Source organism: Orussus abietinus, unplaced genomic scaffold (assembly GCF_000612105.2).
Source record: "Orussus abietinus isolate OABI.00-Male unplaced genomic scaffold, Oabi_2.0 scaffold4, whole genome shotgun sequence".
NCBI lineage: Eukaryota > Metazoa > Arthropoda > Insecta > Hymenoptera > Orussidae > Orussus > Orussus abietinus.
Genome location: NW_019396014.1, coordinates 2647465 through 2671619, shown reverse-complemented (window position 1 = coordinate 2671619; position 24155 = coordinate 2647465). Strand labels below are relative to the sequence as shown.

Here is a 24155-nt window from a genome sequence, read left to right as displayed (position 1 = left end):
TTCTCTCACAGTTCGGAAATGGTGGAAATGAGGTTGTGTTCGAAGTTATTTAAAAGACGTTCTTGAGATGGCAGCACTAGATTTTGTCGATGTAGCTGAGCGCGCAGGCGCGCGTTAGCAGACGATCGCATCATCACTCGAAAACATGGCGCCCGCGCGAAGGAGGACCTAGTGCGTCTTGGCTGAGATTTTTTGCTTCAAGGTAGAGAACTCGTTAGAATTTCCAGATGGTGAGTCGTTCACGTGCTCGCGGTAGAGGCTAGTGATGTCTTCGTACACGTTCTCGCAAAAGACATTTACTCCGGTGCCGCCTGAGAAGGGCAGTTTTCCGCTGGACCACCAAGGCATCTGCAAGGAAATCATGATGAAGTATATGCGTTGCTTGAAAGAGAGTAAAAACAAAAACAAGATGTGCAAGAATGTCGCTAAGGAATATCTCGGATGTAGGATGGATAACGAGCTGATGGCTCGCGAAGAATGGTCGAAGTTGGGCTTCGTAGAGGCACCTTCGAAGCAGACGTAACGCCTGTACGACACACTCGGTGTCTGGGGAGTTGATATCCAATAAAACGGGTAAAGTACGATTTAGTGTTCTTCGAGTGAGCCGTGTTCATTTCCCTGAGTGTTCCCATAACTCGCAGAGTATGACACCAAGTAGGTAGAGCGTAAGAGCTATTGCCTTAATTCGACTGCAGGAACTCTTTACAGATTGCGGGTCAACGGAGAGGATATCTGTCCATGATAGTATCAAGATAAAGATAATTGGTTCTGGGAGGAAATTAGGGAACGAAAGGGCATACAAAGATTATATACAGAGTCAGATGATATATATACACGTATCAGGAATTTAAGCGAGCAAGAATTAAGGGCAATTCCATATTTTCACGTAAAGCTTAACCGTCGATAAACTAACGGGGCAAGGTTGCAAATATTCCGTTCAGAATGGCTACCTCGTGGAAGAGAAAAGTATTAATAGGCTGTACGGGCAGCGTCGCCACGATCAAATTACCACAACTCGTAGAGAAACTCTGTCAGCATAATCTGGAAATTCGCATAGTCGTGACTGAACGAGCGAAGCATTTTTTGAAAGAGGCAGAACTGCCTCGGGGGACGCAAATCTTATCGGATACCGTCGAGTGGGCTGCATGGCAAGATCGGGGGGATCCTGTATTGCACATCGATTTGGTCAAATGGGCTGACTTGTTTTTAATTGCTCCGCTGGATGCTAATACCCTTGGCAAACTCGCTAGTGGAATTTGTGACAATATATTAACGTGTGTCGCAAGAGCATGGGATTCCACAAAGCCGTTATTGTTCTGTCCCGCGATGAACACCAAAATGTGGGAGCACCCAGTGACGGCTCCGCAGGTATAATTACGGATGTAACTTTCTAACGTTATCGAGTCCCTAATTTACCCGATCTTAAAAAAATTACATAGGCAAAGTTTTGATGTACCAGAGCGTGTGCATGAAATATTAATACTGCTTTAGGTGGCCTTGCTCAAGTCCTGGGGTTACAGAGAAGTTACGTGCATCTCGAAAACTCTCATGTGTGGTGACACTGGAATCGGAGCAATGGCAGAAGTCGACTCCATCGTCCAGACAACTCTGAGATCGCTCAACCCTTGGGATCCTTACTCACCACCCGACACGCGTCTCTGATGAAAATAGTATTTAGCATAGGTTAAAAAATCCATGGAAAGCTAAAACCCCAAAATGGCCTCGCATCCCTCAAGATTTGTTTGAATGACCACCGTGTAAGTTGATTTACCAAGACGTCAGGGTAAAATAAGTTCGCACCTGCACTTCCCCTGATCGGTGTTCGATGCTTTCGCAAGAGATTGAAACGAGCTACAGTCTTCCAACTGCTTGTTCGTCCTCTGTCGATTGGTATCGCAAGTGAATCCATTAATGTCGATGTTGGTAGCAAAACGTAGAAGTAGGATAATCAACTTGTGATCTTACGATGCTTCGACAGGGAGTCACGAACAGGTACAAGAGGAAACCAACCGATCTCGTTTGCCTCGTCGAAATCTCTAATTCCCCGTACAAACATACATACATACATACATATGAACGCATACACGGAGCGATGGCTTTACAAAGTGCACGTTACGCTGTGCGGAATTGATCTGCAACTCTCAACATAATCAACGGCTTAGAGTAATTATACGAAAATGATCGTGACGTTCGAGGTGTTTCCAGTAGTCGACCGTGACTCGGTGTTATTCCCCAAAGTGTTCCAGTTACGACATGTAACATTATGCGCTCTGCAATGTGTTTTCTTAAAAGTGCTCTTGGAAAATTGCACTCGTCGTTCTGTGCATGCGCGTATATTAAAAATTAAATTATACATATACATATATATAACGAGTTAAAGCACGTTTAAGAAAATATCTAAAGCCTTTTCGGTCGCATCGGACCACGAAAGAGAGCGTGTACACTCGTGCGTGGGGGAAAAAAAAAAAATTTGTTTTTACCCCATTTTCAACCCGCAAACCGCGAGTGCGAGACGCAGCGGATCACGCTTACAAAAAACACGAGTTCGTTTGACGCAGTTACCTCACGTCGCGAGAAAACATTCTTTTGGGAACAAATACATTTTAATTTCAACACCGACACTGATCACTCCGATGTACGAAACGATGTATTCGAAAGAGAATCAAATTTATTTCTTAAGAAAGTGGATATACCTACGTTGAATAAAGCGGAGTACGCAAGTTGTACCGTTTACTTAAGGCAATATGAAATAATTTCATTAGTTGAAGTAGTCAAGAGCGTTACGAAAACGGGGACACTAGAACGGAGATTTCTTTTCGGTACCATGATTGTACAATTATTGTTGTAATACATTATTTCGTCCCAAAGAAAGTTTTCCTCCTTGTGCGACAACGTCGACTTCTGCATCCGCGTTATTGATATTTCATCCGATTTCATTTCTAGCTATTTCTCCCCTCATCGATTAATAAATATCACAGTTTATAAGAATGACGCCCCGTTTAAACGCGGCGCGCTATTACACCGATGTACCTAACGACGTTAGCAAAAATGCTACGTACACGTTATGCACTCGTATTTCCTCGTGTCTTCCCCGATCGGACGACTGAGCCTCCTCGTTGCAACGATTAAGGAAATTCCTTTCTGGGACGGAAGGTCGCAATCTATGTAACGGAATTCGATTTTCCTTAAGGAGGTCGCTCTCTCGCCTGCGATCGTCCTCTTGTAAAATGACCGCCGCGAGTTGTGAAAAGCGTTTCCCGGGGAATATAATATAAGCGTCGTTGCATCCGTAGACACTTTTCGCAGACCGGGAGAAAAAATTCCGACTCGATTCTTTGCTTTCGTTCCCAAGGTCTAGCACGCGGTATCGCCGTACGTAAATATATACGTGTTAGAAAAATATAAATTAAATATCGTTAAATTTAATACGGGACTTTACGGGAGTGTGTATAAAACTGATTAGAAAAATATCGCGAGTGCGCTGTAGGCCACGGTTGTAAGCTATTCTACCTATTACACAGAGTTAATTATGCAGAAACGATAACTGTATACTGTGTAAGAAACGAGGGACGTCCGGTACGAAGGTTTTTTTTTTATGTTCCCGCAAGGTGATTTTTGCAATTTTTAAAAAATAAACCAGACCTACCAACTCGGTACGTAATCTCATCCTTCGTTTCTTATGAGGAATAGTGATTATTGTTACTCTGTAATTTTCTCTGTGCGCGAAAATGACGAATTTATTTAATCGGCGACGTATTATCCGTAACGGATACCATTTTGGGTACCCGTTTAAGTTCACGAAAGTGTAAAGGCATTCCGGTGACGTGGAATCTCGTCGTCGAGTCCTATCGACTATGCTGACAAAAAATGGCAGTTTTGCTGATCGAGTCTGGGCAAGAGCTCTCTCGCTTGGTCTATCATTGATCTAGGATTTGGTTCCGAACAAAAGTAGAACGAGCCAGAACAGAAACGCGTAGGCAATCGAAGGCACTGCTTTCGGCGCGGCACTGTAGGCTTCTTTCGATTTTTTTGGCAGATCGTTATGACGCGAGTCCACGTCGTTCGTGTCTTGATCGTCGATTCGGCACCCCATCCAAACGGGCGCCGAGAGTTTCTGCCTATCATGGGCAACCCTCATCTTGAGATCGTCGAACTCCCAGAAACCTTTTCCTTTGAAGAAATAGGTCTTTCCTGCAGGACGCGAAAAAATAAAATCAACGTATACAAAAGTGACAAAGTGCCTTCGTTTAATTGTCACTAAGCACTTACCATTTTTCCATTGGAACACGGCGTCAATGTCATATCCTACTCCGGCAAACATGCTCATATCTCTAGGGTAATCGAGTTCAACGTAATTAACGGACTCGTCGAATCTGTAAGAAGATAACAATTAGTCAATATTCCTCCGAGATATTTTTTTAGTTAGAGACCATCCAAGGATCTAATCATTTTTTTTTGTCGTTACCTCCAATACATCGTGCCGCTGAAGAAGTAAGTTCTCCCGTTGTGGCCCCAGATCATGGCGCCGTCGACTTTCTTCAAGGACTCCGGAAGTCCTAGAGTACTCAGAGGTTTCGGATACCCAGGCTCGAGGACGTTGGCGTTGAACAGGTAGTACTTCTTCCCAACGAAGAAGACGATCTTCTTGTCCGGCCTCTCGTACACCGCGTCCACGTGGTCGGTGTCGAGAGGTAAATTGAAGAGACGCGTTATTTCGGCAGGATAGCCCGTGTACAATCCTTGGTCCCCGATCCTCCAGAGGTACTAAAAGACCGCAACAATCAGCAAACCGAGCGAATCCACGGGTTTGCCTGGAATACCAAGTAACTCCTCTAAATCTCCCATCCGCCATTTACAGGGGACACTCACTCGGCCTTTAAAGATGAAGACTTCCCTGCGGATTATGCTGATGGCGTCGTAGCTGGTGTCGCATTTGTTAGGAATCGCGCCTTCCGGAACAATATTCCAGCGATGTTTCGGCCTGTCCCTGGGAGATCCCCTGACCCCGTAGTCGGTCGTAGGATGCACGAACGTCGTCCTCGCGGTCGTGGTAGTCGTAGTCGTGGTCGTGGTGGTAAAGGACGTAGCATCGTCGACGGTCGTCGCCGTGGTGGGACGATGCCGATGCGGCTTGTGCGGCCATTGGGGTCGACGATTGGGTCTATCGGGTTGTACGGGATAATCGGGATAAGGTCGATGAGGCCTCTTATCGTCGGGGTAGTGATTCGGCCGCGTCCTCCAGGGCCTGTACGTCGTCGTCGTGGTCGTCGTGGTCGTCGTGGTCGTCGTGGTCGTCGGCCTCGTCGGACGAAAACCTGGGATACGGCCCCACAACCTTTCCGGAGCCCCTGCAAGGTACACCACGCGTGTCAGGATTTCGAGAACTTAATCCTTCTCTTGAGCCCTTCGACTTTTCCTTCCAGGTCGCTCACCGTACATCTGCTGGATCCCGTGTCGATCGTCGTCGGGGAGCTCGTAATTTTGATCGAGACCTTGGTACCAGGGATACATCAAAGCCCCGCGGACGGAACTGTGCGCCAATCCCAGAGAGTGTCCAAACTCGTGAGCCGCCACCGCGAAGAGGCTAGTTCCTGAAGCAACACCCGGAACCTCACCAACGTGTCATCGCGAGAGGTGACTACCGATGATTTACCTTCGTCCTTGGTCTCGCCCCCGAGAAGCCAAACTTCCTCCTCGTCGAAGTGAGCGTCTCCGCCCCGGTCGCGTCCGGGAAAGAAGGCGTGCGCCAGTATCTGGCCTTTTCCGTCGAACGGATATCCATCCCCGTGATATCCTCTGAAAACGTCCAATAACGATCAGACGGTCGTACCATTTTTTAGAAACCACGCCATCCCCCGGATCCTACCGATGGAAGGAGACTAGAATATCCGCCCGATCGCTGTTGACCTCCTGGAACGTCAACTTCGAGTTCCTGGCCCACAAATCCAGGGCCCTCCTCAGCTCGTCCCGAACCCCGTACGTGTCGAGTCCACTCGGCTGTTCGGTCCTGAGACTGTAACAAGAGGAAAGAAGCCGCTTTAATCCACTCTCCGCATCTTCGCTCCGGTTTTTATTTCATCTTCCCCCGTTGAAGACTTGCCAGTTCCCTCGACGTGGCCCGGATCTCCTAATCCGCGCCTCGTATTACCCGAGTGACTCTCGATAAGAGAGGACCTAAACGCACGTCATTCGTCCCAGAGGTCGATCCGCGGTTCCCACGAGCCCCGATTATTCCCAGGCATTGTCCAGGTCAGGGAAGCCGACAACGGTCTACGGGGCGAAGTGACTGACTGTCGGGCTGTCATAACGTGGACATGAACGCGTTATGACGGTACGCGAGCGCACGTATACAGGAAGGCGTGGAATCGACGTCCGAGTCCGGCGAGTGGCGTCGAGGGCTTTGGCGAGGCGCAAGTACGACCTAATATGGATATGAAAACGACCAGGTGGATCGGACGTGGGGAAATCATCTGGTTTCGAGGAATGATCGAGAGATTCTCGAGGGGACACCTCGGGGCTCCGGGGCGGTTCTAGCTTGATCCGGGAAAACGCCCACGGACTTATCGAGACCCTGCCTTCCCTTTTCCGCTCATATCTGCAATTAGAATTAATCCTCGTTTTACGTCCAATTAAAACCACCCCGCCCGCGTACATTTTTTCGTCTCCACCGACGGTTCTCGTTTGAAAAATCGAGGATTTCCAGAATAATTCTTAGGAATTTTTGAGGTCGGTCGGGAAAGAGTAACCACTCTCGAGGGTATCGGATACACCCTGATCGGATATGGAGGAGTGGTGGCGGAAAATCGTTGGCATCTTCTCGAGGGACTTTCGTGCGAGTTCTCCCCCTAGATCCCTGCGATCTCCAGAGCGGGGCTTAACGCTGCACGTAATCGCGACGAGTGGCGTCGGGGTCGGCCTGGGGTCCCTCGACGCGGTACCGGAAGAGGGTGCCTCTTAATGTATTCCCGCGGACTGGGTCCTCGGAGGAGACACCGCGCCCCGAAAGATGGAAGGTGGGAACACCTCTTCTCGATGGAAGAGCAAGGGTGGCCAGGGTCGGAGACTCCCTCGAGTGGGCGAGGGTGAGGCCGTTGCGTACAGGCGCGGCAACCGAGGTAGGGTTTCGCGAATCCGAATTAAACGACCGAGTCGAGAAATTGCCTCCTCTCAAATTTTCATAATTTTTCCAGGTAACCGTAGGCCCCCTTCCGCGTCTTGGATCGGCTTCCCCGTCCGGAGAGACTCGGGTAAAAACACGCGCACGTAAATATCCAATTTTTTCCTCGTCTCGAAATTAAAACCACCCCTCGGCGTAAACGAGAGACGAGAGTATCCACGAGTACCCCTTGAAAATATCCTCCAGGAGGATCTAAGGATTTTTTCTGATCTAACGATTTTCAGGTGACCGGAGCACGTGCGTTGGCGTTCGCCAGGCTGGAGGTGGACGTTGAACTCGAATCGGCGGATCTCGCTCTCTGGAAGAGGAAGTTCTCAATATATTCCCGTAGGCGCCATCCTTTCGGAGGGGACACCGTGGACCGAAAGGTGGAGGCCGGGGGCTCTTCTCTTAGGGAGTGCAAGGGTAGTCGGGGTCGGGGGCTCGAGTGGTCGGCGGGTAACCTAAGGGCGAGGGCGAAAGCAGGGACGAAGGCAAGGGCCGTCGGTGCTGGTGCTCGTCCCGGTACCAATACCGATGCAGAGATACCCCGAATAGAGATCGTCGAGGCCGTCGACGGGGCGACCACGTTCGCTCACTCAAAAAGGTTGTGATGTCCTCTAGGGCCCGTCTCGAGGGCAAGCATCACACCCAGGTTGAGTGAGTTCACGTTGTCGCCAATGCTCCTCCCGTTGGCTCCTCTCCTCCTCGCGCTCTTCGGGTCGTCCTTCCTTCTCGGTCCTCCGATTCCAGGCTCATCGCAGTCCCGGCGACGCAATGCGGCGGAGACGACGCGATTTCCCCGGGTCGCCATTACCGATTGGAAACCGTCCACCGATCGGGACGGCATCGGAAATGGCCAATGGCCAATATGCAGGTGCACTTAAGCCAGCGAAATAAAAAAAAATAATAAAAAGCGACGGGCACGCGTAACCATCGCTCGAGGTACTTAGAATTAGGGGGAAGGGCCCCGCGATGATTGAGAAATCATCGCGAATCCCGAAGAGGGTCGTTGGACCTTTTCCCAAGGGTTCAACGACCCTCTTCGGGATTCGTCGTTTCTTCATCCTCTCCCCGTTTCGCCTACCGCGGTTTCTGGGGCTTAGCGAACGCGTCCTCTTTTTCGATGCGACCGAAGATTGCTTCTCCACCTAATGAAATCCGCGAGGTGGCAAAAAGTAGATCGATTACGGAATTCTCGATCGCGATCTATCGACGAGCACCGCCCACCCCGTGGGTCGCCAACGTCGGTTCGGCCGTAACAACGTCGTTAGTACGGTCGACCGAGCGGTTACTCGGTACTCTTCGGATACATTATGCGGAACTAAACGCGCCAAGCTAATATAAACAAGAAACGCACCCACAATGCCGGACAAATAGCCTAACCTCTCCTAGTCTCTCGTTTTACGAGGCAGCGAATGTCTTCGTTCAATTATCGCTAAGTGCTTCGCATTTCATAAGCCGCATTCCGGATAAAGTAACCGCCTGGTAAACGCTCTTAACGCTGCCATGGACGTTGTTTCGTAAAATAACCTAATATTACGATTCGCAAGGGCGTTTCCATGACGGTCCACGAGTCTTTGAGGCAAACGGTCCCACTTTTCGACAAGTCCTCCTCGCTCCTTGGCGTAATCATAAACAGGTACTTCTTTCCCTCGTTTTGCGCCCATTTCAGGGTACTTTCCCTGGACCGGCTTAATCTCCTTCTGTTGGTTCCCAGAGGCTTAATGGAGATGTTCTCTTTGTCGCCGGAGGATGCTTTGGCGATTTAATGGATTCCACGAGGCCTCGGCAAAAAGTAGATCAACGTCGGGTGCAGGAGCGACCACTTGGCCGAGCTCGTTTCATCGCCCGATGACCGCTCTCCCCGGTGGGGATCTTCGATAAGAATTTTAGAACTCGGCAGGCCACCGTTTAGCCAATCTCGCGCATACGTCTCTTGAGTGAGTGGTAAGTGAATTTTTTTAAAACGCGGCGGCCTAATTTCTTCTCCTTTGTCCATTTATGTCGCTCTTCCAGGGCGCCTTGCCGCAGGTCCTCGGGGTCCTCTCGGTCCGGCCACTTCCCTCCTTTCCGGCGGTTCCCGGAGGCTTAATGGAGACGTTCTCTGCGTCGCTTTGGCGATTTAATGGAATCTGCCGCGGCAAAAGGTAGATCGATGTCTGAAGCAGGAATGGCCATTTCGGGCGACACCGAGCTCTCGCCACGTGGGACGTGGCGTGCTTTTAGGCACCTATGTCACCCGGGCACATAATTAGCCGCGTATGTACCGTGTCTGGACACCCATTGTACACGGTACATACACGGGGCGTGTACACCGATACGAGCTCGAGTGCATGGCGCCAGCGGAGGGTGTGACGCCCCACGGGACGTAAAAAGGGGGCGCGCCCTCCGGGAGCAATTCCCACAGGAAGTGGAAACATTTATTCGCGCATTTATTTGTCTCTCCTCTTTCTCTCTCTTTGGCTGGACCCGGACGTCGGGCCAGATTCCGCAAAACCGCAATTGAATGTATGTACGTGTCTCGCAGGGACCTGGAAACCGTCCAGGCCCGATTTCCCCAAAAAAGGAAAACATGGAAAACGTCCGCAAAGACATTTGGCATCAGGGAAAAACCTCATTTTTTTCATTTTTTTTTTTTTACAGCGGATCGTAATTTCACATTTTCATTATCTGCATCGATTTCGATTAATTTTTCCGGGGTGCCGAATGACCGTGGGGAATTTTTTAAATCGTTAATTGCCGGTGAGACCAGTTAAGTGGCAATTTTAACTCGTGAAATCGAGGACGATAAGTCACGGGACACTTGGACCTCTATCGTGCCTATCGTTATAAATATATTCATACCGCCAAGATCGAGCGAGGCGCCGCTTTAAAAGCCCGTAATCGGCTTAATGAAACGGTTATTGGTTGCAATATCGTCCTCGTTTCGTATATACGCATCTCTGCTGCCCAGTCGCTACGTCCTGAGCGCAACAGTCCGTTTCTTGTGCTGAGAACCAGGCACAGGCTGTATGCCGTTTTTCTACGCTTGAAAAAATCTAGCTGTGCGTCAACTAATTACAATAAACTAATGTTAAAAAAGAAAATTTATCAAACGACCAATTCAACGGGCGGAACAGGAAAGCACGGTATCGGAGATAAATATCCTGCCATTGCGGAAGCACTTCCACAAAGTGCACATATACGAAGTGCTTCGGTTGACGCGCAGAAGTCGAGAAAAAAAAAATTAAATGCACCTACATGAGTATATAGACATTTAGTAAAAATTGGTAATTCATCGCGATTATGTTTTAAGAGATCGGCGAAACATTGATTACCATTACGAGGTCCATTGTATCTGCGTCGCGGGTGCTGCCGGAAGCTGGGACGTCTCTCCTCGCGGGTCACTCGAGATGCACTGATCGTCGGAGCGAGCGCAGGTCCAGAACGAAAACTCGACCGCGGCCGGCGCGGCACTGAGCGCTGCGGCGGGGGGAGGAGAGTCTACATAATACAGGCGGGCGTAGTTCAAGCGCGCGCCGGCGCGGAGGGAGCCGAGGCTGCGCGCGCACCGCTGGTATCGCGGCGCGCGATACACCCGTTGCACATCTCGAGCCCCCTACGAGGAGAGGCCACGAGGTATCCGAAGATCGAGGGCTCTTCGACTTCAAGAGAACCTGGGGAGAGTAACTTACAAAGGGGAGAGACGCCGAGGAAAAGCGAGAAACCAGACTCAAGCGGTTATTCTCGAAGTTTGCCCGAGGTGACGCTCGTTCGCGGGAAATCGTCGGCGGAGTCGCGACTGGCGCGCCCCTGGCGGTGGATCGTCGAAGCTGCACCCGCGGGGCCGAGAGGAGCGATTTTGTTATAACGAGTATACACGGCGTAAAAAGTTTGGTTTAAAGGACGAAACGGTTGGAAGGATTTAGAACGATGGTTTTTCAGGCTCGAACGCGGATCGAGGCGTCGATAGACTCGAGACGAGGCACTTTTCCGAGCGATCCCGCATGCACACCCGTTGCATCTCGAGCCCGGACGGAGTGCCCGAACCTCGAGGACCCTTCGTCGTCGAGGAGATCCAGGGAGTACCTTACAAAGGGAGGAATACCGCGAGCACCCGGAACTGGGCAACTCGGGTTCCTCCACCCGTTTCGGATTCGCTTTAACTCGTGTTTGCGCTTCCTGCACTCGAGTCGCATCCGGAGGGCTGCTCTTTTTGCGAGGCCCGGCTAAATCCCCGCTCCTCGGTTATGCGGAATGGATATCTCGACGAGTAGCGGAGGCAAAGCTGCGGAATTCCAACCGTTTCTCTTTTAACTTTCCGGGGTAATCGGATCGGAGACGGGGCGTCAACGTGGAAAATCGGATACCAGGACGGCCGTTCCTGGCCGAACACCCGGTACAGTACCGGGCGTTTCAGGGGCGTGTCCGACTATCGCTAATTGACCCTTATCAGAAAGAACAGACGCGGAGCAACGAGCGGGCAGAAGCGGGGATAGCAACGTGACGGCAACGTAATGGCAACCCGAGGACCCGAGTGCCCATTCGGGGCATTTTCCAAGGTCCGGACGGAAACACCCCGAGTTCCGTATCTGACCTGGATTTTACGTTCCTTTTCGGAAATTATCGGAAGAGGCCGCCAGGAAGCGGAGATAACGCCGTGGAGTGGGCTCAGGCGCCGGAAGTAGTAACCGCTAGTCAAGAGTAAATGCGACTCTTCATTCATCGGCAATCAGGAAGCAAAAAGGAACTGCCAAAAAATCCCGCGAACGTGAATTAATTCCCCCTGATTATTTCGCCTTCGATTAAAGTGCAACCGCATGCCCCCGGTTTTCCGCATCGAAAGTCAACACCCAACCGTTCCCTTTTACAGTTCACGTATGGTGAAGGGAGAGTAACGAGTCCATGTCGGCCGGTGGGGCACGGTGCATCCCTGATTAATGAAAATGGTGACGAACGAAATTGGCAACCTAACGAACCCTAGAACAGGAGCGAGTAATCGCGCACCCCTCGGTCAATGGCTTCTACTTTGTTCTCGTTTAATCGGAAAAATGTTACATTGGTAACTAGAAAATCTACCTAAGGAAAATGATTTCTAGGAGGTTGCGCGTAGTTAAAGAGAGCTTTACCCCGAAGGGACTTTTTTTTTTCAGATTCCCTCCTCGTTCGATTTTTCTCTCGAATGCGAAGAACTAACCTGGTGGACTCCCGGTGATTGGTAGGGCCAACATGCATCCCTGATTAATGGAAAATGCCGAGGAGGAAAACCGGGAACCTAACGAGATTTCGGGCAGGGGCGACGATCGCTTACCTTCGTTTAGAGAGAGCGTTCTCTCTTTTTGGCTTTGAGCAGTGCAAGTCGATAATCCGCCGGCTCTCGTTCCATCGAGAGCTCGCCCTTACGGTAAGCCCTTAAACGAATTAGCGAGCTGCCAGCCGTGAGCCAAGGGTGGGCGACTGACGGCGTGGATGTCATTAACGGCTAACGAAAGGTGAAGCCGTTCGAGCGACAATGACCAGTGACTACGCACCTTAGATGTGCACGTGCTCTCGACGTGTACGCGTACACAGGAGTCGGTAATTCGACAGCAAGTAGCACCAAAAGAGGGAAAAAGCCAACGGAACGGCGCCTCGCACTAAATGTATACCAGTTTCTAGTCTCCTTCTTTGGCACGGCCTGACATTTCACGGCACAGGGCATTGACATTTCCATGCGACCTGAAATACTTCTAAGGCCTAAAGACGACGAAGTATGCGCAACGCTCGGCAGGAGCTTCCTTCGAGAGGAAAGAAAAGGTTATTCGGAGGAAAGTGGACGAACGGAGCATCCAACGATAGACTACAATTGCTTCGAGTCAAGACGTGGGGTAGAAATCTCGAAAATTTAAATATTTCACCGATTTCCATTCAGGACACAGGAACCTGTTTCCAGCCTCTGATAATTGCTCCTGCCAAGTGCTCTCGGTATTTAGGAAATCCAGCGACCTCTGAATTTTGTGGAATATTCTGCCCGTCCGTATTCCTCCGGCGATGCAGCCAAATGAAAGCAATTTATGCCAACCGAATGTTTGCTACCCAACGACCGCTTGGTTAATTATGTCTGCGATGAACAAATACCCTCTATGTCAGAAAGAACTTTATCCCGATAACAACGAGGAGGCTTGTTGCACCGAAGTCAAATATTGTGATTTGAAGAGGAGTGAATGGACAACGCCTTTCAGGGTACCTGGATTAAGATGAAATTCCGAGGTAGACGCAAAAGGGAAAAACTACGCTTACCTCCAAGTGAGGTTCCGATATGGCCATTGCTGTCCATGAATGGTAAAACGTTTGTGCCTCGTTCTCGCAAATCTTGGATCCAGTTTATCCGGAAGTCCGCAGCGCCGAGCCTTCATCAATTCCCGAGTTTCCTCGTCCAACTCTCCGGTCACCGGAACACCGCCATAAATCTTGAACAAGGTGGGATCAGAGTCCGATATTAAATCCATTAAATATGAGCCGCATAAAAAATATTATACGATTGTATTTAAAGTTCATTTTTTTTCTTCAGAAAAAGGACGTACCTGCAGGGTTTTGATGGCATCTCTGAGTTGTTCGTCCGACCTCAGGTTACCCGTTTCCAGGCTGCTCTGTGGCAGGTATCCGTACGTCATCAGGTACGTTTGCTGGAACGGATCAAGGAGGAAGATGTAAATGACGGAGTGAAAAAAGTAAAAAAGGCGGAACGGCATAATTGAACCCGAGAGATCGCCACCTCGTTCGAGGGGTACATTTTATCAAGGGAACTCGATGAATCGACGCCCACTCTCTCCAGAGGAAAAGAGTCCTCGTTACGAAGCGGTAATGTCGAGTTATCGGGACCTCTCGTGACAGCGAGCTGTGATAAGGATAGACAGGCGTCAGGCGCCTCTGCACGAGTGCATGGCGAAAATTCCGCGATAACCTAATATTGCGGTATCGGATCAAGAGCTGCACATGCCGTTTGCATCGAATGTCTCGCTGGCAATTACCCCAACAGGCTCGATTTAAATTAATCGACCGCCACGGACTCCTTGCAATCATTAAACCCGTAATTTAAACAATTGATTTAAATCATCGGCCGAACTCTCGAGACTAATGCCGTTCCAATCGAAGGATCAATCGATGAATTTGGATGCCTCGAGAGGACACGTCGTTTGTCACCAATACGATCGCCGATATTATTTCGGAAATAAATATTCCATCGATTACGAAGCCTAATTCCACCTAATCAAACAGTGTCACTTCCTGTATATATATTCTGCATGCACGCGGAATTACTTAAGAGACAGTGTTTAACGATCCAGGTGAGTTATCTCCGTCTTCTAGATGATTTACGGCAAACAAGTCTAGTGTTGATTGTTTTCTCTTTTTCCAAATCGTGATTTCTTCCCAGGCCTGGTAGTAGTTGTATTTACAGCTGCCACTCGGCCGTGACTCACGTGCGTAGATGGCCTGGAATAAAGTCCGGACCTCCTAACCGTACCGGCCGGATCGCACGTACAAGTACAGGTCTCGACATTAATCATTGTCAATCTTAATAAGGCTCGTCACAATTCTTAACAACTCGGCGTAGATAGGTCGCGAAAGTTGGAGATAACTCGGCCGATCTTCCGGCGCACACGTGGACCACGTGTGAGGGATTTGACAGCTCGACCCGATCAGCTGGTCGACTCGCGCCGAGAACAAAAAGCGGCGATCCATAAAACATCGTAAAAAGTCGACCCGGGATCGTGATATATTTTTCTCATCTACATTGCGTTCTGTGGGAGATAAATACCTCTTTTACCAGTCAGTCGGTGCGTCTCGAAAAACCCAGTTACTCTCGCGCCCTATTTTTCGCCTTCGAATGACGCTCTTTTAGGAGCGTTAATATTAGTCTTTTGCAGAATAGAGCCTCAATACCGGCGCGCATTAATGCCAAGTCTTGTACCGACGTGTACAGCGTATGTCGTATCCTTTAACCCTAAATGGTACACGGCCGATGATGCGTCAGGGAACAGGACGTGCCAATTTAGAAAGATCTTTGTACGGTGAATCGGCGTCGTGAACAACGGGAGCACCCGATGTACCCTATTTGACCGGGGGTCCTTGAATGAGAACTCGATTGCAGATCATAAATTAGCCGCGCAATGGATGTGGGTCTTGGTTCAATTACGCGTGCGGCTCTTCCGTTTAGACCGACTCTTCAAAGCGGCTCTACAAGATCTGGAAAACGAATCACAGATCTTTGAGGCAACAAATCAGACTTAAAAGTCACGTTACACCAGACGATTTTCTCTTTGATGCAGCGAGTCAAGGTTTGAGGTATCACTTTTCCAGGATGTCTTCCGCACCTGCAAGTCCGCGAACTCTCGGATTAAAGTGGATGGAATTTATAGGAAAAGAGAAGAAAAAAAGTTCTATCATTCCCACGTGCGGTCGGAGTGACGTAGACCCACCCAGTCATCCAATAATCCCTCGCGTGTCGCTCATTTTTTTCTCCGAAACTCGAATGCCTTCTCTTACATATTGCATCAAACAGGATATTCGAGTGAATTCACTTCAATCCGATATCCGGCAGGCTCGGATTAATAGAACACGCGCTCGCTGAAGTATTCAGGAAACGCATTAATATGACACACATTGCGGGATAAAGAGGGAGAGAGACATAGACGCGAAGTTACCGCGAGCACCCTCGTGGATTTATATCGGGCAAATAGTCGGTACTCAACGTTTATAACAAACGTCGGGATTATCCTGAATTTTTGAGCCAATCGAGCCGAGACCGGGAATTTCGATTTTCCTCGTCAATTTCAGCCACGGCTATAATTCACGTTCCCGTTATCGGGTTACGGATTCTCGTGAAAAAAAAAAAAAAATATACGACGCCGCGTCCAATCGGTGGGAAAGTTTGAAAATATTCGCAGTATGCGACGGGAGAGCCTGGGAAGTGTTATGTCTAAATTGAATTGGAATCGAGCACAGGGTCATTGATCAGTGGTTCATTCACGGGAACTTCGAGTGGGCCGATCGTGCATTTTTTTACGCGCGTTCGCCGGGCGAGATGCACTCGGCGATGTCTGAAAATACTCGCAAAATCGTTTACTCCTCTCGGCGGTTTTAAAGATGTCAAAAAAAACAATTCCAATCACGCGGAACTCGCGAAAATGAAGGAAGACGTCCCGGATCGAAACACGTTCTAATCCTGGATCGTCAACCTTACAACCGGGACCGGTGACTCATATCCCTCCAGACGACATGGCCGCACATGTATCCGTCTCGTATTCCCTTGCGGGGGCGTTAATGTGAATAAATTTGTCGAAAAATTCACGGTCCAACGAAAACAATCCATCGGTAACGACTAACGAGCCTCGCAGACGCTGGGCTCTTTTTAATCTCTACTTACCCCCGGACGTCTTTTTAAAAAGTCGACTCGAGGGGTCCATTGACCGAGCCATCGTCGCCGTGGACATTGCAACGCGAAACCGTCGCATAAGTAACGTCGTTCCATAAATTCGCAAAGAAATATTTCCAGGATCAGAAAGATATTTTTTCCGCGGCGAAACGGCGCCATTGGTCACTTTTTGTCATTTCGTGACATTCTCGAAACTATCCTCCGCTATCACCGCGTCCCCTTCGGAACACCGGGACGCTCTCCCTCCAATTTCCTGGAGCATTTCGCCCGGGAGCCTCGGCCAAAAGGACGCCTCGGAAAAAATCCCTCCATCCGAACCTCTAACACCGAAAGTGTCTCTCCTAGCGTCGCGGGAGATGGCGGGATCCCCATTCCGGGAGCGTATTATCGCCGAGTTTGGGCTCCGCACCCCAGGCCCTCCCCCGAAGTGGCTGCTCTCTCCCTCTCCCTGTTTCCGAGAGTCGGTCTCTTCCACGTTCCCGTTTCCACAAGAGCGCGTATTGTTCGACGGCCGTAAGAGTTTTATGGATCCGCGTCCACGGCGAGTACAAGGAGCGCCCTTGTCGCGGCGCATCCTGAGGCTAGTGACGAGCGAAATCGGACTTCGTCTTGCGCTCGAAAAAATACAAAAAGTGCCCGTCGAGACCGAGTCCTGACCGTACTCGAAGCCCGAGACACCCGGGTGCGAGATGGAGATCGACTCTAACCGAAGGCTTCGGAGGAACGACTTACCGCCTTGTCGTCCACGTAGACCGAGGAGGGCGCGGAGCTCGACGGGGCGGCCAGGGATAGCAGCGCCAGGACCAGGGGGACCATCTTCGAGGTGTCCGAGTACTCTTAAATCCGCTGGACCCCGACCTCCTTCGACGAGCCACCGGACATAACGACGTCCCGGCCAGATCGCCTATCGGGTGGGCCCTGACGACCTGCAAAGAAGTCATCGACGCTCGTCACTCGTCTTCCTCTGGGCGAGTTCGATGGGGGGGGGGGCGCGTCGAACTCCTCAATAGAAATATACGCAACGACGATCCACGGTGACGCATATCGGACCTGGTCGACGGATGGCCAATAATTGGGGCATACTTGCGGTGCTTCGCGCATGACTCCGGACTTAAAGACCTAGAGGTGCCAAGAAGGAAGCTGACACGTCGACCGGCTCCGAAAGGAGAAACGATCTAAGAAAAATGGTACCGGGGTGCGCCGGAAAAATTTATCCCCCGCAAGGAGGAACCCGATGTAAAGAGTTTCGAGAAAAATGGTACCGCGGGTAATGGGCGAATATCCGCCTGGTAATTAATTTCCTATGTTTATTCTCTATGGGCTGAAACGCGTTGCTTCGTTTCGCGCTTTCGGAGAGCCTTGGGCAAGACGAGGCGTCGAGACGAAGTTTGTTTACGCGGAAGCGAGGGCAGAAATGGAAAGTGTCCGTCGCCGATGGCGGAGATCGTCGAGAGCGTTTACTTCTGGAGCCGGTGCCAGTCGCCTGTGCACTATCTGCATATCTGTCAACTGTCTGAACGGCATCTCTGTCCGTGCCCACGGTCTCTCGAGCCGGGGACCATAAGCGGCTCTATCGGAATTATCTCCCAGCGAGGCGAACGCGACCGTAATCTACGACGGGGTGAAGCAACCGGAGAACGGCCGCGTTATAACGGCTAGGGAACGATTAGATTAATTTTACAAGTTACAACCGACCAACTAATTTCTGTTTACGGAACCCCGCCGAGGGTCTCCGCCGTTTAAATACCTCGCGCGTAAAATGTTTTCGGATAAATAATTTTAGGCCGCGTTATAACGGCTAGGGAACGATTAGATTAATTTTACAAGTTACAACCGACCAACTAATTTCTGTTTACGGAACCCCGTCGAGGGTCTCCGCCGTTTAAATACCTCGCGCGTAAAATGATTTCGGATAAATAATTTTAGGCAAACTCGACGTCCGGACGGTTTGATAAATTCCTCTCTCAAGGGATGAAATTACTCCGAGAATAATAATATCGAGCGCATTCTGCAGGGCAGGCGTATTTTCGCTAAGTATAACGAGCATTTACCCGAACTAATTACTCTTCCTTGGCCCATGTCTCGGACGGGCAAAGTCTGGTTTAATTGCAGGCATACTTGACCAATTAAACCGTAATTCCACTGTTATTCCGAAACGTCTGTGGAATTAGGTATAATATTGTTACTAATCGTATACGCTGCGCGAGGAGGAAGCACCCAACGATGCCGATGGCATCACGACTGGATTGCGATAATAGATTTTTCCTTATTAATATTCCTCGTTTTTTTTCTCATCACGTATCGAGAATATATAAATTCGGGTTATAAGATGAAACGGGAGAAATTTAATTTCGAATCCAGACTCACTGGAACGTTTCCTTGGGCGATCGGGCGCGACCTCGCGTCGTAAGCAGAAAGGGGATGTCTCTTCGGGGTCTTCCGGGTCGTCCTAGGTCCATCCCCGAGCACGTGGCCGCCTTCGTCGTCTGCCGAGAAGACTCCCTCAGGATCTTCCGGAATGTCTCCTCCGGTCCGAGCCGCCGTCAGCGCGGCATGACTCCGAGTTCGTCGGCGCTGCACAAGAGAGAATTTTCGTTTGGTCCATCTGCCTCTTCGTCGCATCCCCTCACTAATTTTAACCTTTTCCTTCCCTCTCGCTCGGTCTCTTTGCGTACCGCCTCGTCCGTCTCCCTTCGTCCTCCCGCCGACAAAATTCGACTACCGAAATATGCCCCACCTCTTCTATACCCGTCCCCTTAATTATTCCCAGGTCGAGAGTTCCTTTACGAATTATTTCCAATGGCCAGAAATCCGGATCCAAGAAATAATTGACCTCGAGCGATCCTCTAAATCCTTGTTCTTTTAATTATCCGCGCTGCCGACAGAAACTTCGGTATCGTTTTAATCACCGAGAACCCCAGAGTGCAATTTCCTAAATATCGAACGATGGAATCAAAGGTCGAAAAAATTGAATAATAAATTTCGTCGACATCTCGAGTCCGTCAAATTGAAATATCGTCGACTAGGGATCTGCACCTTGCTTGCAAGTTTTGCCAACTGGTTTGTATACGTTTGCAGGAGGTCGGGAAATTAGCGAATTGGCGAAATCGCCGGCTATTTTCGGGCTTCGAGAAATCCCATAAGACCGACCCTCGGGAGATGGACCCTCGTCAGTCTTTAACGGAGACCGGAAATAACGTGGAATCCCGACTCCTTATAGCTCGGCATTCATAGGCATTACATGGGGCCCCGCGTTCTGCCGCACTAAATTTCCAAGAAGCGGCATTACGTTTTGCCAAAACCAGGAACGAGAAGGACCGATGCAATTGCTCGAGTTGGGAGTACTTGCAGGAACGCTCGTTAAATTTCACCGAGAGTATTAATCGAGGCGTAGGAACCCATTTCGCGGAATATCTCCCCGGCGAAAAAGTGAGAAACGACGAACGCGCTTCCCTGCATTTTTTATAACCCCGACCACGATCCTTTGTCGGCTAAATTGATTACACCGTTCAATTTGTTCACTCGAGTGATTTACCACCGGTGGCACGAGGGCACCGATCAATTTTCTTTCCATTTTCCCCCGAACGAATCGATACGAACTCTCTGTCTTCCTGCCCTGTTTCGATATCGAGACATTATCTGCAATCGCAATCGCGAGGTATGACCGCAACATCGACAATTAGTGTGTCATTGAAGACCGGACATTTGAAAGCGTAGCGAGTCCCTATTCGTTATTTCCTCCCCCCAGTATCCCGAAATGAGTGATTCACCAGAAGCATTATTACGATTGCGAAACCTGTTAATTCATAAATTGTTAGAAAGAGATTCATTCGCGCGGTATGCTCGATCCTGCGGTTTTGGAAAACCCTGGAGTAATTGTCGCTTGTCATCGCCCATTGACATTGCGTTCCATTCATGAGTAACACCCAACGCACTTACGGCTCGTACGTCGCGACGGTCGGTGCGTTCGGTATCTAATGACTAGGGGAAAAAAAAAGAAAAAAAGAATTACTAGAGAAAGAACGACGCAATCCCTGGCACTCGTGCTTTCCCATGCTTGTGGGCAGAAGGTGAGCTCATGGCCCGGACGCTTTTTTGACCGCCTCTCCCGGTGACGCAATATTCCGCCGAAACGACCACACGATTGGTCGGTTTTTCTTTTTTACTCGTTTCCCTTTTTTTTATGTAACCCACATATTCTAGCTTTTCGTCGCACGTGTTGTCGGCCGGGTTTTAGAAAGCGTCCGGAAAAGAAATCCGAAATCCAGTTGCCACCGGGAGCGGAGGGTCCATTTTCGGTTGAAATGTTCGTCGGAAAAATCGCAGAGAAAAATCACGAGAGTCCTAAAAACCGTGTACAGGACCGGGAGTAACCGCGGAATGGATCGAACGTCAACGATCATTTATCACGAGTCAGCTGAGCCAGGCGATCCGACCGTGGATGCACTCCGAGTGCAGCTCCTGGTTGTTCAACCAGATGTGCAGCCAGATGCATACGAAGTTCGGTAAACGACATTCGACTCCGTTTACAGTGTATTTAGTTAAAGAGGAAGTCGGGGCTCGAACCTGGAATTATTTCGAAGACGAGGCCTCGGGTTGGGGCGGAAGATCGAGCGCCGAGGTCGGGAAAATTTGACCGGCCGGATAATTCCCGGTGACCGAGAGGTTCGACGCTATCGCGGAATTTCCACCCGCAAAAAAAACCGACGGGCAATGTACAAGTACGTGTATCGGACATTGACTCTTACGCACAGTCATTATTATGGTCGCGCCGTGCTGCGCCTCTTTCGAGCGCCACCAAGCCAGATAAACGACCAAGGTCGGAAAAGTCCTTCGACCCCGGCACGTAATACGTAACGCGAGCAATGCGCATGTGCCAGGGACCTCGGACATTAAGGGGTTGTCGAGCCTCGGGGGTCGAGGTCGGACTCAGTCCGGATTTGCGTCGACCAGTCGATAGAAGAGTACGTTCACCTAAACGTCTACCAAGGACCACCCACCTAGGGGCCATCCTCTCGAAAATCACCGAAACCGATTTCCTTCCTTCAGAGCCGATTGTCTTTGATGTCGTACGAGAGAGACCGCGATTCGGTAACAAGGGAGTCGACCTAAAAATTGTGGCAACGCTTCGGTGATTTTCAAAGATTTCCGCAAGATTCGCGCAAGGAGGTCCGTCCAAGGGGCGATTGAAATTATTTCGCAATCTCTAGCGAAGGCGAAATTCCCACCTCGTCCTTCGAGAGAGACGTGGACCTCGAGGGGGGATCCGGAGGAATCTGCAATTCGACAAGATTTAAGATAATGCCAAGGCGAGCGCGCGGCAGTCCTACGCGCAGTGGAGGCGCCCACTTCGAGATAAATGAAAGAGCATCGGTTATCGCTAAACATTGCCGAAGAGAGAGAAAGAGATATACAGAGAACATCGTGGCAAGTTTCCCAACGTCCTCTGAATTATCGTTTTTTTTTCTTCCCTCGCATCCTCGATTCCGGGTTTCGGGGCCTCTGGGAGGATTCAAGGTGGGCTCCTTCACCTGGGAGTCTTCCCGACGTGCGTGCCAGGTACGTAGCGTACGGTCAGAGCGGAAACGACGAAGACGTGCCGAACCTTAGCAGGGTAAAAAGACGACGCCGACCGGAAGTCCGTTGAAAAAAATGCAACCGTGCTTCCTCTCGACGCTTTTGGCCACTTTATCACGAGTCCGAGCCGGCCGGTCCCGAGGCGACCTTCTCTCCTCCCTTTATCCCACCTACCGAGAATTCCTTAAATAAGTCTTAACGTTTGCCGTTAAATCGCGCTTTATGGCCACTAAACCCGCGGGAATACAATTAGTTCCCACTCTGCATCTACATTGTTAACTCTAATGGCCGTCGGGACTGCGGCCTTAGCCACCTTTTCCTTTCATTCCCCGACTCTTAATGAGTGCGGAGGTCGTAGGTACTTTTCAAAGACTCGAAAAATTCCCGCGCTCTGCGTCGATTTCAGGAATTCCGCTAATTCCGTCAATTCTACCACAGGAGTAAACGATTTGACAAAGGTATTTCAACGGTCTCCAAGAGACGGGATTTTCGTTCCCAATGCGACCTCGACTTCATCCACCCTCGCGTTTTTTCCGTCTCAAACCCCATAACGGTCATCGGGGGAATATTTTCTTAATAAATGCACCCTCGATCTTACCCTCCCCAAAGTTTTCCCCCAGCGTCGCCCCTTCTGGTGTTTTTCCCCCAAGATTTCGAACGGTCACCAAAGAAAACCGCTGTTCTCGGTTAGTCACGGTTAAATTTAACACGCGGAGAGAAATCGGTCTTCGCCTCGAAGGTTGGCCGGCCAAAGTTTCTCCAAACTCGCGAACTCGCAACCGTCGCTTTAGGTATGACGTGAAAGTCAAAATCGGCACGACTTGGCCGCATCCAGGGACCGATGGCCTCCTCGACCCTCCGGACAGAAGTCCGGCATCCTGGCACTACGAGGGCAAAACCGTTTCTTCTCCGGCTCACTTTTAACGGTAACTCGAACAATTAATGTACGCGTCGAGTCGCTCAATTTCCGGCCACTTTGTTCATTGATTACCGCATAAACTGGGAAGCTGCGATCCGTCGAAATCAGTCGGTAAAGCGGCACTTTCACGTGACCTCAAAAGCGAGACCGTCCCGATGCGGATTGCCCAAGTCACCCCTTCCCCGTGCATCCGTCAACGTTTCAAATCCTTAAGGTGGTACAAAAGGGTCGTTCTATATATATATAAAACGTCAAAACACCGATAAAGCTTATTTCCAAACTGGATGCACCGAATCATTTGAAACTTCATGTGATTACAAAGGTCCTAAGGAAGAAAGCGGTACGCGTGAAATTTCATTTTTTTTAATAAGAATTCTTGGTTCGCCTGGGATAAATAAAAAAAATTCCTTCATCGAACAAGAAACCTCCCGAGCGTCACGTTCTTGTTTAAGACCTCCATAATCACACGCTGGAGTTTCAAATGATTCGGTGCTGCACCCAGCTTGGGGAAAAGTTTTGTAAATATTTTTACGTGACCCTTTCATATAACCTTAACCCTTTGAAGCTCGTGCTTTTGTCCCGCACACCAAAGATTACATAGCGGACAAAAGGGCTTTCCTAAAAAAGATTCGATAACAGGGTCTTCCCCAACAGTCGAGTCTCAACGGCCATTGAGTCGCTTATCGATATCGTTGTTGTTGAATTTTATTTGAAAAGTCGAACCGCGTCAAAGGGTGTTATCCAGACATTGGGACGATATCGAGAGCGTCTTTCCATCCGCTGTATTCGATCACTCTATTTTCTTATTTCTCTGCTTAAATGTACTCACCGACAAGTATGGTTAAACCTTTTTTGCCCGCGTTTCATTTGGAGTGCGTTCGCCCCGCTCGGGTCGATTATATCCTGCCTGGCCGCTGTTTTGAGTAACCGAGCGCGCGTCTACCGACGAAAACGGTGTAAAGAGGTTAGGTGTACTTAGAGTACTTCGGAACGGGTCTCGGTAACGTGGTTTTTGCAGTCGTCCAGCATCGGGAGGCCGCCGACAAGGAGCGACGCGCGCGACTCACGAACACCCGATGCACCGCGCGGCGCGCGACTGGCTCCGC

General features: G+C 49.9%; 3 protein-coding genes across 6 annotated transcripts; 2 read left to right on the top strand and 1 right to left on the bottom strand.

Moving 5' to 3' along the window:
- The first annotated feature begins 139 nt into the window (after nt 1–139).
- On the top strand, nt 140–1627 carry LOC105695513 (cytochrome c oxidase assembly protein COX19). 2 transcript variants are annotated; one of them, XM_012417087.2, is made up of 2 exons: nt 140–573; nt 1492–1627. In XM_012417087.2, the coding sequence occupies exon 1, from the start codon at nt 266–268 to the stop codon at nt 521–523; it is 258 nt and encodes an 85-aa protein (XP_012272510.1). In that variant the 5' UTR covers nt 140–265; the 3' UTR covers nt 524–573; nt 1492–1627. The 2 variants fall into 2 exon arrangements, with proteins under 2 accessions (XP_012272510.1, XP_012272509.1); XM_012417086.1 differs by lacking the exon at nt 1492–1627 and adding an exon at nt 709–937.
- Nucleotides 943–2733, top strand: LOC105695512 (phosphopantothenoylcysteine decarboxylase). The gene is made up of 2 exons (XM_012417085.2): nt 943–1368; nt 1492–2733. The coding sequence occupies exons 1-2, from the start codon at nt 943–945 to the stop codon at nt 1660–1662; spliced, it is 597 nt and encodes a 198-aa protein (XP_012272508.1). The 3' UTR covers nt 1663–2733.
- On the bottom strand, nt 2608–24145 carry LOC105695514 (matrix metalloproteinase-14). Of its 3 annotated transcripts, XM_023434634.1 has the most exons (12): nt 23879–24145; nt 18921–19127; nt 17286–17479; nt 13702–13803; nt 13418–13587; nt 5867–6013; nt 5654–5796; nt 5433–5591; nt 4870–5348; nt 4466–4764; nt 4270–4373; nt 2608–4191 (listed from the first exon to the last, which is right to left on the bottom strand). In XM_023434634.1, exons 3-12 carry the CDS (start codon nt 17367–17369, stop codon nt 3926–3928), a joined length of 1953 nt encoding a protein of 650 aa, XP_023290402.1. In that variant the 5' UTR covers nt 17370–17479; nt 18921–19127; nt 23879–24145; the 3' UTR covers nt 2608–3925. The 3 variants fall into 3 exon arrangements, with proteins under 3 accessions (XP_023290402.1, XP_023290404.1, XP_023290403.1); XM_023434636.1 differs by lacking the exon at nt 13702–13803; XM_023434635.1 differs by lacking the exon at nt 18921–19127.
- Nucleotides 24146–24155: the final 10 nt, after the last annotated feature.